This window comes from Solanum stenotomum, chromosome 8 (genome assembly GCF_019186545.1).
Source record: "Solanum stenotomum isolate F172 chromosome 8, ASM1918654v1, whole genome shotgun sequence".
NCBI lineage: Eukaryota > Viridiplantae > Streptophyta > Magnoliopsida > Solanales > Solanaceae > Solanum > Solanum stenotomum.
Window position 1 is genome coordinate 4081875 of NC_064289.1, and position 19999 is coordinate 4101873.

At 36.6% G+C, this 19999-nt stretch overlaps 2 protein-coding genes across 2 annotated transcripts; one reads left to right on the forward strand and one right to left on the reverse strand.

Moving 5' to 3' along the window:
• Positions 1–1591: 1591 nt before the first annotated feature.
• Positions 1592–11890, forward strand: LOC125872691 (vacuolar protein sorting-associated protein 41 homolog). The gene is made up of 19 exons (XM_049553450.1): positions 1592–1974; positions 3463–3732; positions 3844–4023; positions 4326–4586; positions 5579–5711; positions 5817–5907; positions 6852–6954; positions 7845–7948; positions 8021–8114; positions 8214–8369; positions 8454–8516; positions 8634–8699; positions 8972–9172; positions 10074–10151; positions 10255–10374; positions 10455–10535; positions 10655–10740; positions 10952–11033; positions 11140–11890. Exons 1-19 carry the CDS (start codon positions 1720–1722, stop codon positions 11587–11589), a joined length of 2874 nt encoding a protein of 957 aa, XP_049409407.1. The 5' UTR covers positions 1592–1719; the 3' UTR covers positions 11590–11890.
• An 886-nt stretch (positions 11891–12776) lies between these two features.
• On the reverse strand, positions 12777–19581 carry LOC125874961 (protein argonaute 5-like). Its single transcript, XM_049556009.1, has 22 exons — positions 18920–19581; positions 18019–18218; positions 17665–17814; positions 17443–17579; positions 17194–17306; positions 16888–16985; positions 16374–16512; positions 16155–16271; positions 15941–16048; positions 15779–15850; positions 15325–15438; positions 15064–15238; positions 14827–14948; positions 14613–14750; positions 14366–14508; positions 14221–14283; positions 14072–14135; positions 13739–13874; positions 13551–13624; positions 13385–13479; positions 13263–13294; positions 12777–13156 (listed from the first exon to the last, which is right to left on the reverse strand). The coding sequence occupies exons 1-22, from the start codon at positions 19517–19519 to the stop codon at positions 12969–12971; spliced, it is 3078 nt and encodes a 1025-aa protein (XP_049411966.1). The 5' UTR covers positions 19520–19581; the 3' UTR covers positions 12777–12968.
• Positions 19582–19999: the final 418 nt, after the last annotated feature.

Below are 19999 nucleotides of genomic sequence, written 5' to 3' on the forward strand. Positions count from 1 at the left end.
TGTGGTTCGTAGATTGATATTTTTTTTATGTTCTCTAGACACTTATGAGTCATTCATAACACCGACTGAAAATCTTATGAGAAAATATTAGAGTAGGATCTAAAATTTTATAAGTTATTACAAATGTAAATTAACAAAGTAATTCTTTTTTTGTAGGATTTAGAAATATATGAGTAAATATTAGATTCAACTTTAATGTTTTACAAAAGGGTAAATGATTATACTTGTACAACTTGGGTGATAAACAAGAATGACCTTGGAGGTGGGTGGTCTTGAACTTTTGACATCAACTGCCTCGTAGGCAAAACTTCATATTTAACATGCATTCTCTTTAACTTGGGTTTCAACAGAAATATATGTCCTCCAACTTTGAATGTACACAAATAAACACTTAAACTTATATAAAGTTGAACATGTAATCAACCTACACCTCCTACACAGTAATTCTCGTGAGATACAAAACTGATTTGTATTATGTCATGGATGTGCGTCTCTTTGTTCAACTTTATATAAATCTACGCATTATGCTAAAGTTTTTCTATTGAAAACCACTAATTTCTAAGATTATTAGCTGTAATTTCCTGAAAGGCCTTTGACCAAATAGAATTGGACCTTGATTTGATGGCAATCTAATCCAGCCCATTTAAGCTATCACTTGGACAATCTTGACCAAAAAAACTTGGGCCGGGTATTTTGATGGCAGTCTAGTCCAGCCCATTTAAGCTATCACTTGGACAATCTTGACCAAAAAGACTTGGGCCGCGTATTTTGATGGCAGTCTAGTCCAGCCCATTTAAGCAATCTTGACAAAACTTCTCAATTCCTTCTTGTGTTCTTGGAAATGGCATTGGCCAATCGTACTAGTACTTTTTTTTTTGCCTTTTTGTGTGTGTGTTTGATTTATATACTTTGGAAGAACTAGGCTAGATGTTTGAATAAATTTCACATAATTTTTAATTGGACACGTAATCCCTTTTACCCAAATGAGGTCATTTTCGAAGGAATTTAGAAGCTCAGTTGGTTGGCGAACTAAGCTGAACTTTTATCTTATTGATGAGGGTTTGATTTCTTATCATATAATTCCTTTCTTCATTTCATTACCCCGTATTTTATTATCAGAATGTTCTAATGGATCAAAAATACCCTCAAGTAACCCTTCGGGATGACTTAGTGATTTGGGCATGAGACTTCTATGTTGGAGGTTTTAAGTTCGAAATTCCTTACCAACGAAAGTAAGAGATGTGTCTTCTGAGTCGAGTACCCTCAAGTATCATATGATTGTGGCATATTTTTTTCCTTCCAAAATTGAGAAGATGACTCAATTAGTATTCTATTTATCTTCTCAAAGTTACATAAACCTCATATTAACTCATTCTGCATTAGCAAAAGTTGATTATCTTAACTGATACGACCACTCTACTTGACAAAAAGAAAAAGACATTTGCCAACAAACAAGAAAGTTCCTAAATCCCATTATCTAAAATTGATTAGAAGGATTAAGCACAAACAAGGGGACAGGTGGTAATCATACTTCGTCAGCTTCCCTTTTGGTTTTTTGCAAATAAATTATTAATCGTTTAAATAATTAATCAACTGTTTAACTGGCACCAAAAAAAAAGTTTCTTCTTCTTTTCAAAGAAGCTCAATTTCCATTTTCCACACAGATCTTAAATAATCTCTCTCTCAATCATTCTTCTACGGCGGTGAATAGTGCTCGGCATGTCTCCAAAGCCATCGGAAAATGGAATCGACGGCGACGATGAGAGGGACGAAGAAGAAGAAGAAGATTCTGAAGAAGAGGAGGAGGAGGAAGAAGAAGAGGATGAGCCGAGGTTGAAGTATCAGAGAATGGGTGCAAGTGTGCCGTCGCTTTTGTCTGCTGATGCTGCTACTTGTATTGCCGTCGCTGAACGAATGATCGCCCTTGGAACACACGGTGGAGCTGTTCACATTCTCGATTTCCTCGGTAATCAGGTGATTAGTTCTTCTCCTGAATTGAATCTGAGTTCTACTCGGACTTTAATTTGTTCACGAGACACAGCTGAAACTACTTAATTTATTTCAATTGTTTATGAAGCATTGATCAGTCGTCATATACAAAATCACCTTTCCCCTCATTCTAGTCTCTGTACTATTTAAGTTCTAGTGAGTTTTTGTTTTACTTTATTTTCATTCAGTCTATTTGTGATTTGATAGTTGTAGCATGTTTCTATTAGACAATTTTGAGGTATTAAGGCACTGCTTAAATTCACCTCGATCTATCTTTTATGCTCTGAAGCTCAGGGTAGGGATTCCATTGGGAAGTATATTTGAAGGATACACTAGGAGGCCTAGAGAATGATAGGAACTTCTTTGATGGTTGACTTTTCCAAAACACATTTTAGAGTGTGTACCGCATAAAAGTTAACAGCTAAAATATTTTATTATCCAGAATATAAGTTATTGGTCGAGCCAAAAGTCATATTTAGAAAGCAAATTTTATGATGTTTCCAGTGAAAAAGTACTGCCGTAGCCTAATGTTACTCTGGCGACTTTGTTGCCACTAGAAGGTTTCAGCTGGCTGCCTCATTGTGTTTATTGTCAGTTGAAGATTATCATTTCTTTTGTTTGCTTTGAGAGAAGTAACAAAATCTGCTTTCTCCTAAAATGTTGTTGCGTTCAAAGTAATTCTGTTCTTCCCTGATCATGTATTATACAGGATCGTTCTCCTCTACATATGGTTAGACACTATCAAATAGAACAAATTCTCGCTATCAAAAAGTTCTTGTCTAGTTAAGTTACATTTTAGTAGCAGATTTACTTGGAGAGCTGAGGACTGTCACAGGGAGGCCTTAAGGAACCTGTTATGAGGTGTGGTAGTTGTCGTTGTTTTACGGACAAATTTTGTTCTTGATTCCCTGTTTGCAAATGCTTAAATCATTTCAGTGATCGTCGAAAGGAAAAAGCAGTGCTGACAGAGTCTTTAGAAAGAAGTGATTGGCGTAAGGTTGTCACCAGTACAGAAACTATCTACGTCTCTACCAATATTGTACAGGCTTCTAGACCATATGTTAAGATAGAACAAGGAATAAAAACTTATTTTGCAACTCTTTGTTTAACATCATACAGTATGGGTTTCATATATAGAAGTTTTTGAGCTACTTGAAAAAGAAAAGCTTCCTATTTCTTATACTATGTCATCAACAATAACATGTATCACTAAGATTATTCTGTTAAATATGTTAATGATTTTTCTGACTTTCAAAGAAATCTTTTCGCTCAGCCTAGCGTGATATTTAATCTTAAAACAAATAGGTAATACAGCTTCTAAAAGCATCATCTTGTAGGTTTATTCAGAAGATATCTAAGAATATTCCTTATTTATCTATGTATAAAATGAGCATCCTTTTCTTTGATTTAAATTTCCGAAATCAAGAATTCACTTGTTTTTGTTTGTATGTTTTGCAACTTTAATTACTACAGGTTAAGGAGTTTGCTGCTCACACTGCTGCTGTCAATGACCTTTGCTTTGACACAGACGGAGAATATGTTGGTAGCTGCTCTGATGATGGCTCTGTTGTAATAAATAGTCTTTTTACTGATGAGAGGATGAAATTTGAGTATCACCGACCAATGAAGGCCATTGCTCTAGACCCAGACTATGCAAGAACATCTTCGAGAAGATTTGTTACTGGTGGTTTGGCAGGTCAATTGTATTTAAATGTTAAGAAGTGGCTAGGCTATCGTGACCAGGTTTGTTGTATACTTTTTTGTGGTAATAATTTACCTGCACTTTCTATATTGAAAAAATTGACAATACCTGGGGAGTCTTCTGATCATTCCTAGTGTACTTCTATTTGGCAGGTTTTGCACTCTGGTGAAGGTCCAATTCATGCTGTGAAGTGGAGAACTAGCCTCGTCGCCTGGGCGAATGATACAGGAGTTAAAGTCTATGATGCTTCCAATGATCAGCGTATAACATTCATTGAAAGACCTCGTGGGATTCCACGCCCTGAACTGCTGCTCCCACATATTGTTTGGCAGGTTGGCGTTATAACTCTCATGCAGCTTATGATCACCAACCATATTTATGGATTGTACTCATATTTGAGTTATACATATTTCTTACTTAGAAGAGGTCAAGATATGGGAAAATGCAATTTAGTGCTGCTACTTTGTGCAGGCTTTTCCTATAAATTTTGAAAGAAGAATAAGATTATAGTGGTACTCTTAATCTTTCTTTTTTGAATAATAAAGAACGTTAGCTGTACTCTTTTGGATCTCAGTTATCATGCGTCTTACTTTTGATTACTCTGGCTATTCTCTTGTTTTACAATGACATTCAGGATGACAGTCTTTTGGTCATTGGTTGGGGAACATCCGTGAAAATCGCATTGATAAGAGCGACTCAAAGCAAAGGCGTGAATGGGACGTACAAGCATATGTCTATGTCTAGTCTGAATCAGGTGGATATAGTGGCATCTTTTCAAACCAGCTATTTCATTTCAGGAATTGCTCCCTTTGGTGATTCTTTGGTTATTCTAGCTTATATTCCTGGTGAAGAAGATGGAGAGAAAGACTTCAGCAGCACTATTCCCTCCAGGCAGGTAATTGTTTCATATTCTGCTTTTTGACCCTGAACTTGACTTCCAGATCAAATCGCATTGTACTTGGCCCTTTTCCTGTATGAACAATCTTATTGCTTGCTCTACTTAATGTTTGGTGAAATGCTCTCATATGCTCAACATGTATATGTAATTGAGATAGTGATGAAAGCGCGTACCTGTAATTTCCTTCATTGAATTTTTCCACTGCAAGTACTGTTGTTGACTAGGCTAAAGGCTTGAGGAACAGAATGTGATAAGCAATTCATAATTTTCTTTGGCATCTTTTGTTATGGTTAGATTCAGGATTCACAAATTGAGCATTTTGGAATTCATTTCTCAATTCGAAAACTTTAACTCCAACCTTATTTTCATAAGAAGACATTTTTAGCAATTTAACTCTTTAACTTTCAAAATCAAAAAATAAAAGTGAAAAGAGGCTGGATTAAGTTGATAGGGGTCAAGGTGGGTGAAGTTTTCTGGTGGAAGGGTTGGACTGAGAGCATCTGCATTGAAGAGGGGTCTCCTTAGTGAGAAGGATAATCTAGTCCACGTGCAGCTCAGTTTGGTAACAATTCTTGCTTCTCAAAACGAAAATGGGTTATGTATACACTTTTTGCTTACTTGGATGAAAAACTTTCTGGGTTTCACTTCAATGCATAGATTGGTAGGACTTTCAAGTATCTTAGAAGTTGAGGGGGCTAATGTGTCAAAATGTAATAATAAAAAAATAGAGGAAAGTGCATTCAACTACCCGAACCTTGTAAACCTTAGCCATCTTAATAGTCATGTCTGCAGTGTTCTAACACATGAAACCATATGTGAATGAATGAACTATATGACATTCTGTTCCTTCACTTGTATATGCGTTATTCTTGAAGAGTTGAGGGAATTTTGCTGAACTTCAAGTCTTGCACACTAGATGCTACGAACATCCCTATTTCTTGATCAAGTTTCTATAGTAATAGTTGCTGGACTTTTTGAATATCTAACAGGGAAATGCCCAAAGACCAGAAGTGCGAGTTGTGACATGGAATAATGATGAGCTCGCGACGGACGCTCTTCCTGTACACGGCTTTGAGCATTACAAGGCCAAAGACTATTCATTGGCTCATGCTCCATTCTCTGGTACTGTTTGCTTGACTGTAGCTATTCCTCAATTTCGTCTTCTTTTCACATGGGCTTGCAATGAGAGTTTTTATGGGATAAGGTAACATGTCCAAATGATTATAGGTAGTAGCTATGCAGGAGGTCAGTGGGCTGCTGGTGATGAACCCTTATACTATATTGTGTCCCCCAAGGATGTGGTTATTGCAAAACCGCGGTGCGTAAGCTCTTTTTGTGTTTTCATATGGTTTTGAAATTTTTGTCACATACATTATTATTATGTTTTATTTTCATTAAGATAAAGTGGTATTTTCTTAGGGGAATTTTACCCGTTGCATATCCTTCATTTTCTTGAATAAAATAGATTATTTATTAGTAATAAAGTATATGTACAAAGTATGGAAAAGGGGGGACAACATTTCCTCAGTCAACATAACATGCAATGATTTGTAAAAGGAACTTCTGACCATCTGTACGCACCTATAGTTTTCAACGTCCACTAAATGAAGACTTCCCTAGCTAAGTCAGATATATCCTTAAGAGCCCTGTTTCGCCTTAACAGAATATTATTCTTGACTATCCGGACTGCGTAACTTGCATTACTTTCAGTTCTTGTATCCAATTATTCTTATAAAGTGCATACTTTAATTAAGTCAATTATAAGTTGAGTTGCACTCTTCACAAAAGATAGTCATTTTGTTATAGAACAATCTAATTTCTCTTATCCCAGACTTCCACTTTGGCATGAATAATTAACTCCCTGCTCAATTATGCAGTTCCTCCAAAAAATATGATACCCTTCCCAAAGAAAGTCACCAATAGAACAATCCTACAGGAAAATAGATTCTTTTCTAAGGTCAATTGCAGATGTAAGGTTCTTAGTTTGATTAATTTGCATCCAAGCTCCAGATCCTTGCTACGGCAATTTATTCAGGGATTCTAATTTGAACAAAAGCTGAGAATGAAATCATGTTCATTACTTACTTTGAATGTGCTACTAGAAATTTTTTATTTTGTACCTGTTTCTGTAGATGGATGTCAAATCTGTAACAACTCTTCTATTCAAAAAAATGGAAACCCCTCCCCCTTCCAGATATAGGTGTGCAGGTTGGCAAATGTTGTCATTTTTACATGTGCTTATATTCTGAGATTGGTTGTTAGGGATGCAGAGGATCACATTAATTGGCTTCTCCAGCATGGATGGCATGAGAAAGCTTTAGAAGCGGTTGAAGCCAATCAGGGTCAGAGTGAACTACTTGATGAGGTATTCAATGTGAATTTGGTTTCTAATCCTCAATGGTCTAATGTAAATATAAGTTCAACTGAATGTAAGGTTAATTTCCTGCTATAATGCTCTATATAGCTCCTAACTGCTTCTTCACTTGTATGTATGCATAAAAGGATTGGGATGCTTCAAGGGAAGGATTCTTTTTTTTTGCTTGCAGGCTTTTTTATAAGATGGTTAACTTGATTCAGAAAATAGCAGTCTACATGTGTGCACTTAATCTAGTCGAGTATTGATCGCAATGGGTTGGGATTCCCAACTCTCCAATATCTTCTCCTATTAATTCAGTATTAGAAAGATTAAGAAAAGCATTTTTGGTGATCATAATTTGATATCAAAGGGAAGAATTGTTCAGTGGTTATACCCAATTAAAACTATGTACACTTTAGAAATTATTAACTACCCATAACTCTTAACAGAGTGGTTGATTGGGCAGTCATTGGGTTTGCACTGAATTTCACCACTGGGGTATTTAATGGAGATTAATCATGCTTGAGGAGGATTCATTTAGGAAGTTGCTCAATTTTGGCACGAAAAGAAAGGAAGTGGTTCATTCCAAAAAATAGAAAGCTTTTTTTACAAGGTACAATTAGAAATTTCTCTTTATTTGATTTGTTACAAAATCAACCATAGATCAATTCCGTTTTGTTTGGGGGTATTGACTACACTATGAGCCTCATGTTACACTTTCCAAGTGACATATCAGGTCCAGATCATCCCAATTGGATTGACTGGTCGTCATTTTCAATATCTATATATATTTGTTATGTCAAGAAAATTTTTGATCTTCCCATTTCCATTTTGGATGTGATCAAAATTTTGCATAAGGAATTACAAATCTCATTGTGGTTTGTTTCTCTCTCAATCAGGTTGGTTCAAGATACCTTGATCATTTGATTGTTGAAAGAAAATATGCTGAAGCGGCATCTTTGTGTCCAAAGTTGTTGCGAGGATCAGCTTCTGCATGGGAAAGGTATAGAATGTAGTTAAAATCACAATCTTTAGGAAGTATACTTTTAGTAATTTTATTTGGATATTGTACTAGATGGGTTTTCCACTTTGCACATCTCCGGCAGCTTCCAGTTTTGGTTCCATATATACCAACTGAAAACCCAAGATTACGTGATACGGCTTATGAGGTCTGTATATTACTGTGATGGCTGTTCTTTCACTTCTTGGTATGACTTCTCTTTTGCAGCTAAAGAAACTCAACTGGTAAAGTATCTGTTGTGGTTTAGGTAGCTCTTGTTGCTTTGGCGACAAATCCATCTTTCCACAAGGATCTGTTAGCAACGGTCAAATCTTGGCCACCTCGCATTTATTCTACAACGCCTGTTTTCTCAGCTATTGAACCTCAGATTAATACCTCATCTATGACTGATCCACTCAAAGAGGTAAGTGTGTAGTGGTTCCTGTCTATGATTTATATGCAAAATGTTTTTTTAATATCCACTCAATGTGCTAGTTATACCGTGTAGGCGCTAGCTGAGTTATATGTAATTGATGGACAACACGATAAAGCTTTTGCTCTTTATGCTGATGTAAGTTCCACTTCCACTTATAACAATCATCATGATGTACTAAAGTGCATCACTCTAAAGCGGGGCGTGGTTCTGTGTTTTAACTTTGATTTTGTTTTTATTCCATGATGTTTTCAGCTTATGAAACCGGATCTATTTGACTTCATCGAAAAGCATAATTTGCATGATGCTGTTCGTGAAAAGGTAAGGTTTTATGCTGGACTGGCTGAAGCTATTAACACAATTCATGCTTTGAGAGTGATGGAATTCAGCTCAACTCGAATTTATTTGGAGTGCAAAGTCTAATTCTTTTTCCGTTGTTATTAACAATCTTCTTCAGAAGTAGGACAGTTACCATTTCACTATTTTGTAGAAAAAATAAGCCCCCTTTTTTTTGGTATATATGGTTTCATTTGGTAAATTCAGCTCTAATTCCTCAACTTATCAGTCTTAATTCCCTTGACATGGATTGATAGGTACTCCAACTAATGATGATCGACTGCAAGCGTGCGGTACTGTTATTAATCCAGCAGCGTGACTTAATACCGCCATCTGAAGTGGTAGCACAGCTTATTGCTGCCAGGGATAAGTGTGATTACCGATACTTTTTGCATCTCTATCTTCATTCACTAGTTGAAGTGAATCTCCATGCTGGAAAGGATTACCATGACATGCAGGTTTGTATAAATTGTTTTTAGAAGTGTTGACTCGAAACCTGAATAGGTCTTGAGGTAAAATTGTCTAATTTGATGAGATGTCTTCTTCCACAAGCGAGAATATATCTTTTCTTGTTCTAGTTGGTACTGTTTTCTGCTTTAATATTACCTGACGGTAGAGATGGTGTCTTTGTAATAAATTTTAGGTGGGCATATTCGATAAATACTACTTGACATATTTGTTCTCTTAAATTTTAATACTATAGTTTAGAATAACTTTACAAAACATTATCCAGGAACCTCACCATTGGCAAATTTTAAATTGTTTAATCATCCCAGATATGGTAATTTATCTATCTGGATTGATTCAATCAATAAAAATGTAACTGCTAGTTTTGATATCATTCTTCCAGGTGGCTTCTTTATCAATATTTGTACAAGCCTTAAGTAGCTCAAACAGAAGCTATGTTATGTTTACCTACTCACATTAATAGTTTAATAATGAAAACAATTATCTACCAGTTTTCTATATTTTATGTCTGGTTTTGCATCCTCATCCCATACCACAAAAGATAAGATCCAACCACATTTTACGTTAAGGTTCCAACAGTTTGATTTTCTGATCTTTTGGTTGACTAAAGTATTTGTAAGACTGTAACCAATGAGGCTAAAAACAAATTAGCTGTCCTATATGAGCTTATAAGAGAGAGAACATTTAACTGTAAATTCCAAGAAAATATGATGCTGGGAAAGACAACACGAGTTCTTTACTATGTCTTTCCTTGTTTTTAATTCACGTATTCTCTAATTTATATGCATCTAATCTTGGTGTGGAAGCTCCAACAGTTTTTTAAAGTTGAAATCCCTTTATGGTCTTTCCTATATTGTCTATTATTTGATAGTTTTTGTATGACTCCCATAGGTTGAGCTGTATGCTGACTATGATCCTAAGATGCTGCTTACCTTTCTTAGAAGCAGCCAGCACTATACATTGGAGAAGGTTTGTGAAAATGAATGGCTGACAATCTCAACCTGTGCTTGGTTGATCTTTCTTATTTTATTTATACACACATTCACACCTTGATACAGAAAAAAATTGTCAGGCTTATGAAATCTGTGTGAAGAAAGATCTACTGAAAGAGCAAGTTTTCATCCTTGGAAGAATGGGGAACGCGAAGCAAGCGCTTGCTGTTATCATTAATAGGTTAGGAGATATAGAAGAGGTACTTGAACCTAATTTTATGATTTTCATCTTGCTTTCAAATTTGGTGATGAGACAAGCCCCATAACTAAATACATGCAGGCCATAGAATTTGTAAGCATTCAACAAGATGATGAACTCTGGGAAGAACTGATAAAGCAAAGTTTTCATAAGCCTGAAATGGTAAAGTTCATCACTTCCCTTTTCTCCCGTTAACTTTCCAAAGCGAGATAAAAACAGACTCTTCTCTTTTATGTTTTGGATTAGGTTTTCTTTTCTATGCTTCACCTTATTTTTTTCAGGTTGGTGTATTGTTAGAGCACACTGTAGGGAATCTTGATCCCCTTTACATTGTCAATATGTTGCCCAATGATCTGGAGATACCTCGGTAAGTTAGTCGGGAAATCATGCTCTTCTGTTCTAATCTGCAAATTGCAGTTGCTTACTATAAAATTGCATGCAATATATATTTGTAGTTGTATGACAAAATGAGTTGCACAGGGCTAGGATATTCTGTAATTCCGAATGCTATTTGTTGAACTGGATTGCATTTATAACTAAATACCTGAATGTAATTGCAACATTGCTCGCATTTGCAGTCTGAGGGATCGTCTGGTCAAGATTGTGACAGACTACAGGACAGAGACCTCTCTTAGACATGGGTGCAATGATATACTTAAGGTACATTATCTTATTTACCTACATTCGGTGGTAGCTTATGGAAGATTTTCATTATCTGTGAAGTTGTACAGGGGGAGTTTTTTGACAATTTGGGGTTTACTTCCAGGCTGATTGCATGAATTTGTTGGTTAAATATTACAAAGAAGCCAAGCGTGGTGTTTGCTTGAGTGATGAAGTAGATGATGCATCTTCCCGACGAGGTGAGAAGAGTGTTTCACATCTGGGAGAGAGAACAATGAGCATGAAATCTGTGGAGGTCAAATCTAAAACCAGGGGAGGTGGAAGATGTTGCATATGCTTTGATCCATTTTCTATACTGAATGTATCAATCATTGCATTCTTTTGTTGTCATGCCTATCATACAACATGTCTTATGGAGTCCTCCATTTCCATTGGTGGCAATAAAGAGGCAAGAGTCGCTGCCCGGAGGACTGCCTCATATGATGAATATGCTAATGGTGTTAACGATGACTATGAGGATGAGGAAGAGGAAGAGGATGCCACTTCAGGTGCTCTGCGGATGCGTTGTATTTTGTGTACCACAGCTGCAGGTTAATATCTGTTAATTTTGTTTCTGTAACATAGTTGTGCGTGGTGTGTGCATATATGATGAGCTTGTGCGATTTAGACACTAGTAGCTTCTTGTTCTGTGGGCTGTAAGGCTTAGTCATTTGTAACATATGTAATGTTGAGTTTTTTTCCCTGCTTAGTTTTTTAAAAATAGTAGGGTGTGGGAACAAATGTGGTTTTCCCGATTTTCTCTACTAGTGTTTATTGTTAGTGTGGAAAATGACTGGTGCACTACGTATTACTGCTTTCCCAATAAATGTTCCTTTCTCTTTTTGTGGACTTTTTGACATTTATTGTGCTATAAGTTAGTGAAGGAAGCTTTTCTCATAGGAAGCATTTGAAAGTGTCATCACTAAGATGATTGACAGTAAGAAGTCGAGTCAATAGACTTACAAAAACTGATGCAAGTGCTAATAAATGAAGGCATGCATCATGAACATCCAGTCTCAAATAAAGTATAGTCTTTACTACGGAGGCTAATTAGGTAGGTCACATATTATATCCTGTCAGTTCAAGACTAATATTCAATGTGACAATGAAGAAGAAGACTTATTGAAAGAGGCAGCATATCCATCATTGGACGAGTAAGAAAAGATAAAACATAACTTCGAATTTGCTTAGGATGTAATTAGGAAAGGAAGTTTTATAGTGGAATGTTGCATAAAAACATATTATCACACAAAGATGCTGATAAGTTTTAGGTACACAGTAGAAGCCAAGCCAACAGTATCTATCTATCTAATACTAAAGGAAGTGGATTTTATTGAAAGAGAGTGCATTGAATCCATCAGTGGACGAATAAGAAATAAGTAAGAAGAATGTCCAACAAAATAGTAAATGTATTTGAACACTAGGAAAGGAAATTTATCAATGGTCAATTCCATAAAAGCATTGCCACATCAACGCCTCATTATATTAACAAGTTTGCCGAGAGGGAGCAAATCTGTCACTGGATTAGTGAGACATGGTAAAAGGACTAACAGTATCAGAAAGTCCAGCAAATAATAGTGAAGTGGATGGACAAGAAGCATGATAGAGTAATTACATAAAATACTGAATGTACGAAAAAGGAACAAAGCTAATTTCGAATGTGTTTTTTCCTTGTTATATAGAAAGGCACATAGGCATATAAGCCACCAACAGAAAGAAAAAAAAAGGTCAAAGGAAATAAGTAAAATATAATTGAACATTTACTGTCTGTTGTGACCATAACTTCGACACACAACATGCAGTTGCAAAAAGCATGACCATGATCTGTAAAGCCCACAGATCAATTTAAAAAATAAATAGATTGATAGTTTAATTTATAACTTAATTTAAAAGAAGATTTCTACTGAATTCAGTGATCGATGATCAGTGAATTTTTCAGCAGTAAAACATGACCTCCGACACATTTTCATGAATGTTAGGAAGTGGCCTGAATTGTGCAGCTGCTTGTTCCCTGGTTGCTGCTCCTCCCTCACCACCTTCATTAGCTGCTCTTACACCCACGTCATTCTCCATGTAATAGCGTGCACGAAAGGCAGCTAGATGTGCATAGTAGGCAGGTGGCACTGTGTAAACAACGCCATAATAAGTTGAGCAACAGACGCTCAAAGATAATTCAGTAAAACTGTAAAAGAGACAAATTTTCATAACCGCCAAGCAGGCAAAACTAACCTAAGGAAACTGATCGTGTACACCTTACGTACCTGTGAGATGAAAAAGATGATGATTATACGATACTTGAAACAATAAAAAGAAATAATAATTCCAAATAAATAAAGTTCAAGAGACATTACGTGTAGCACAGGTGGTTCGTTACATTCTGAATGGCATTTGCGGTGAAATTGTTCTCATCATATAGTACATGGTAATGTGCAGGACGACTGGTACCCTAATGAATAACAAACAAGAAAGATCATGAAGGATCGTACAACTATAAATGAACTAATTTTAACAAATTACCTTGATCCCAGCGTGGCTACATAAGTAAAAATCAAACTCAGTTGGGTGGCATATCCTGGTGTCTACCACAGTACCTATTTTGCAAAAGTAATAGCAGCCATTATTTATTATTCATCAATGTTGTCACGCATAGAAATATGCTTTTGGATGGCTTCTATTAGATATTTAGGAGAGAAAAAAACTGAAACCTGGCAAAATGTTTCCACTCCTGTCTGTCAAACTACGATCATCATGATTGGAAGGGAATAGACGTGTATGATGTCGCTTCTGCACTACCACAAAGGTAACTGGTGGCATATAATCCTCTTCCAGGGAAACACATGCCTAAAGAAAGGTTTGTTAGGGCTTGTAACAAAGACCAAATTGGAAACCATCTCAGATGTGTATTCCATTAACAGTACACACCAGTTACAACATCAAGTCACATAAAAGTAAGAAGATGAAAGAAACATCATCCTGCAAAATAAAATTACAGAAAGCACTAACGCCTTGTACTGGACAATAGACAGGGGATTGTATACCTTGCGGATTGCATCCATTTCTTCCAATAAAACCTGATTGAATTGTCCTTCGCTGACTCCGTCTCTGTCATTTTACAGTGGGTTGATTGGCTAATGTGGAAAAAAGGTGCACAAAATCACTAACATGACCAACTAAAACAAAAACTGACCTATAGAAGATTATTCTACGAGGCTTAGATCCTGTCACTTTGAAAAACGCTTTCAGCAGGTCCCTGAAAAAAGAATGAATTTGTATAATGAGAAAAACTTGGGTATTGAAGGCACAAAGCATGGAACAAAGTTGAGGACTTTTACATTATCATTCCACCGCGAACAATCCCTTTTTTAGAATCTTCCTTCTCTGTGTACAAGTCCATAATGATCTCTTGCCTATGGGGCTGTGCAGAAACAATACCCCTATATTTAGTAACTTCAGGCCAATCCATTGATGCAACCACCTGCAAAGGAGAACTTACCAGTTCATTTTAGTTGAGCATGGAAGAGCCTTATAGCTCTCAATAGGAAATTTCAAAATAAGAGTGAAGTATCATATTCAGTGTACAGCTGCTATAGAGGGACTAGAATCTTCTCCCGGTTGCGGATGTGTCACATCAGCACCAAAGACAATTGTTGGCGTATCACTGATGAAAGGCATTCGTTTAGTAACTGCCAGCTCCAAAACAGAGTTTCTTCCACCCACCTGAAGTAAAAGAGCAGACCAAAAAAAAGGATGACAGAAACTCTTTGAACAGCTTTGCAATACTAAACTGACAAACCTTGACATTTATCTTTAGAGAGAGGTTTTCAAGATACGGATTAGATGGGGGTTGTAAATTCTTTGGGTGGCAACATTGGGAAACAATTCCCAAATCTATTTCGCACAAACGCTTGATCATTCCTGAAAAAACAAGATATCATCCAAATTAAATCAGCATTCAACTACCTACGTCATTTTTGTGGTTTTATGTTCTTCCTTTAGGTAGTTAGCAAATCAACAATCTAGTATCACTCACCATATTGTCCAGAACCGTCAGGAAGAACAACAATTAACAGCTGGAGATGTTTTATTTTCTTGTCCCCCTTCTTCCTATCTATCGCTTGCATAGATTCTCCATGGATATCACGAAGAGTCCTCTCAATCTGCTCAGGATGAGCTCGGCGGAGCGGCACCAATGGACTCTCGAAGGACTAAAACCGAACATATCAAAGACAGAGCATGCGACTTGATAAGCACGTGCAACTGCACAATTATCAAAGTGAAATATATGCCTTACCATCCCTTTACTAATGCACATATGGAGCAGGCGATCGACGAGCCTCTCTGGTGGGACCCGTGAGGAGAAGCTAACACACGTCCAATTGTTAACATGAGCCGCATTAATCAATTTCTAATAATAAAAAAAAAAGTTTGATTAAGCCACCTAAACTGGCAATGAATAATGTCACTGATTAAAAAGTTCAGGGTCGTTTGACCATTCAATATGACAGCTTTTGACAAAAAAGGAGAGAGATGCATCTGTCAATTTAAGTTCTCAATGACACTGGAAAATAAACACCCTCAAGATTCATTAAGTGAATTTAGGAAATAACAAAAAGCATCCCATTGACTTGAAAATAATAAGAACAAAAAACCGTAGAATAGTATCAGGAATAAGTAATCATTTTTAGGTACCAACGTCTCACATGAATCCAGAATTACTAAAACTGTATAAGTGACTATTGAAATACCTTATCAATCATATTCCATTGACCAACCCTGGGATCCACTCGTGATTCTTTCCCAGACTCATGATACATTAGCTGCAAGACCAATAATGACACAGATAGTAAGCTCACATAAAATTGAAGATCTAATGAATGCATCAAACAAAGCATAGTCAAGGGAGGTACCATTGGAGCTTTAAGCACCCGTGCTTCAATGGTGGTGAGGGGTGCGTCAACTCCAATACCAAATTCATGCACCAAATTGTCGTCAGCATAATTGTTGGCTTTCACAATCTACAATACAAAAGAACCATCCAATCAAAAACAAGATGTAAAAAGCATGTGCAACTAATTTCGACAAGAACCGTTTTCATGATTTATAGCTCTGATGTTTACTTGCCTCCCTAATGCCCCCCTGCCTTTCTTTTGGTCTCTGACAGGTTGCCCTCAGCATCTCTGTGACCTGCCTGCCATTTAGCATTTTTGTGTATCTTTGTCCACTAACAATTTTGCAAATCTGAAAGGAAACATATCAAAAGAGAAAACTAGTACATGCAGAAAGATAACAGCAATAGGAAAGGTGGAAAATAAAAATAGAAGGGAAGTAAGAGTAAGCCACCTCCATAGGCAGATACACAGCCTTTGCATTGCTGCCACACTGAAGCGCAGGCAACATAGGATACGTTAGTACAATGCTGTACTTCTGTTGGAAGTAGGCAGCAACAGATACCATTGTTTCAGTGCCATCAACAGGAAACCTTAATCAATTTGAGATTGTCAAAAATAATTAGACATTCCTAGAAGAACATAAAGTAAGCCAAGAATACAATTGTAACAGCAATCGCAAGAAAAGTGAAACTAATTAACAAGGCAACAACCATATAAAAAAAATTATTTCAATCCAATCCTATGAATATAAAATTAAAAGAATGCATTACAAAAACATATAGACAGATGAATTTATGATACTACATTAGGTTGATGATAATGTTTGTGTGCTTGAAAGCTTCGTAATGTTAAAAGCATTAACTAACTGCATACCCATAAAATAACCAGTACAACATCAAAAACAAAATTATGAAGCTATAGTCTAATGGTCTCATATAAGTCAAAGCTCCAAACTAGTAACATACATCATTGTCATCGATGATCGAGGAGTCAACCCTGTGATTCTGTAGCGTCTACCTTGATGAGTCGCCTCTACCTTAACACCTTTCAAAACCTTTCTAACCTGAAAAAAAAAGTACATTTAAAACATTTTCCAGATAAGTAGAATAAACATCCAAAAAGGCATTTGCATATTGAGCAAAGGACATCTACAAACACTATCATCCAACAAATCTTCAATTATTTTACCAACATATTTCAGGGGCTTCATATTGTGGCAAACCATAAACAGAGCATAGTCAACAGACTACGAATAAGCACTTCTCAAGTACCTTCGAATGGTCCTGATCAGACAGCCGCACCTGAGGATCATCCCTGAGATTCAGGTGCCGCAAAACATAATCAGAGACAAAAATGGGCTCATAGAACGCTCTGGCTGACATATCTGCATGCACAGTAGCAGGAGAAGAAACATGTAAGAGAACGTAATCCGATTAGTCTCAAAGAAGTAAAAAAAAATTAAAAAGACACCAAACACAAAATGTAAAATCCCCGTCCCGGATTTCCTTGCATGTTCATACCTATATTGAGAGCAAGGCCCATCTGAGTTGGTCGAAGACTCTGATAATACCCTCTCCAGTATTCTAACCCACCAGTAAGCGAGCCGGTGTCATCTGGAGACTCATTGTGGAAAAGTGACCTTCCCACTACTTCATAGCTGCAGTTGTAAGAGTTTGAGGTGTCTAAATTATCATTCAAATGGAAAAAGGAATAAAAAAAAAGACGAACAGAGAGGAACATACTTTACTGATGGGTTTGTCCGCAGCACCACATCCAAAGCTTGAATTGTTTCTTGCGGGACATCTGACTGCCTACTGCGCAAGAACTGTTTCAAATGGTGAATATCAGCTTTGGCAGCAAACTTAATGGAGACCTTAAACTCCCTTTCCCTCCTGAAAAAATAAAACAGTGCAACAAAGTTCATACAGGAAACAGCATAAATAAATAAATAAAAACATGACTCTGGTTAATCAACGCCGCTCAAGCTTTTGAATTCTAATGAGCTTGAAACTGAAAGTATTCCCATGGGCATGAGCAAATTACAAAAATACGAATTGTTGTGCTTGGAAATATGCAAACACTAATAGCAAACTTACCTTGCTCCACCATTATCATCAGCAAACATGATAACAAATTCTTTGGAGGCGAATGGGAGCGCACCAGCAGTGTAAGCACTCTTTCGACCATCATATGCCAAACCCCGTCCACCCAAGTGTGAAAGTTTATAGCTCTCAACCAGCTGTTTGATTATCAGTCGGCACACTTTCTTTGACAGAACCTCAGGGGTGATTGTAACCTGAAGATTAAAAATTAATAAACAACAACTTAACCATTACTGTAGCAAACTATAGCTGTGATCCATCATTACACACATCAAAAAAAATTAATATTACTATTATTTTTTAAAAAACAAAACAGCATTGTTTAAAACCGAACTAAAATTTTAAAATTTAACGTCCAGATAGGATAGAAATTAAAAATAATTTTTTTGGAGGGTAATGTGTTATATTACATTTCTTAAAACTAGATATTGTTGAATAATCCATTTAAGAGAAGGGTAATATTATACTAAATATTCATACATTTCTGGATTATAAAAATGTGCCAAAACTTCATTTTTATTTTGAATAGAAGTAGCACTAAAATAAACATTACACCTATATGTATATATAAGTATGCGTTACATATATTCAGATAATTCCAGTATATAATGTGTATACATCTACATATATATGTAAAAGAAAAAGAGATGTACATATACAAATATATGTATATACAGATGATTCAGGTGTATCACATATGCATACACACACACACACCCACATATACATATATATATATATACATACATATATATAAGGATATGTATAAGCACTTACAGAGAGAGTAAGAATGACAGAGACGCCTATACAACACACCAAATGTGTATATAATAGAGGGAGAACGCGCACAACAGAAAATTTTTTAAAATCAAGTAATACATCAAATGATACTTACATCATAGTGATGTACATCTCGATCAGCAACCTGAACGAGAAAGTGATTCGCCTTAACTAGGCACCTTCGCCCGATGGTTCCGTAATCCGGTCTAGGAGGAGGCCGCATGTTTTTAGATGATACCGGTGGCGGCCTTGGCGGCTGCGTCGAAGTCGACGGTCCCGCTAGATGCGCAGGGATGGTAGCAACAGGCGGTGACAACTGTTGCACGGGCTGAGGCCCAGCAGGAGGATTTGCAGATGTGGAAGGTTGAAGCGAAAGCTTTTGTTCAACCTCCCGAGTCATCGATGAAACCGCCATTGACGGTTGTTGATGATGATATATCGGAGGAGGATTGTAACTCGGAGGAGCATTGTAACTAGGAGAAGCACTGTAACTCGATGATCCGCCACTGGAATAAGTTCCTCGACCACGACCACCGGGAGACGGATATCCTCTGCCACGACCATCGGAAGGAGGTGTTCGACCACCGCCTCTGCCGCCACCATAAGGAGGTGTTCGACCATCGCCTCTGCCGCCACCATAAGGAGGTGTTCTTCCACCGCCTCTGCCACCACCATAAGGAGAACCACCGCGACGTCCTCGTCCACGTTCCGACATTGTTAACGAGAGAGAGAAAAAGAGTAATAAGAAGAAGAGAAGTTGAATTTGGGAGTGATGAAAAAGTGCCAGCGGAAGAAGTGGGGAAGACACTCTCTTATATAGGGGGAAATGAGGGGAATATTTACCCTCAAGTCCTCAATTAAAACGTTAATTATTTTCAAGTACACGCAGTAAATTCCTTTTTCTTTCTTTTATCACAAAGATCATAAACCGATAATAATTTTGTGGGAAAAATGTAATAAATGTCCTTTTTGGTTATTTTTATTACTTATAAAAATGAAATTTGAAAAGGAAAAAAAAAGTTATATATGACAAGTTGTGTTTGGCAATGAATTATAAATTGGAGTTTTTATTTTATTTTATTTTATTTTATCGTGAGTTATTTGGAATGAAAACATATTTTTATTATTTTTCAAAATATTGAAATTTTAAAATTTAATTTGAAGTTGACTTTCAAATTTTTATGGTCAAAAATAT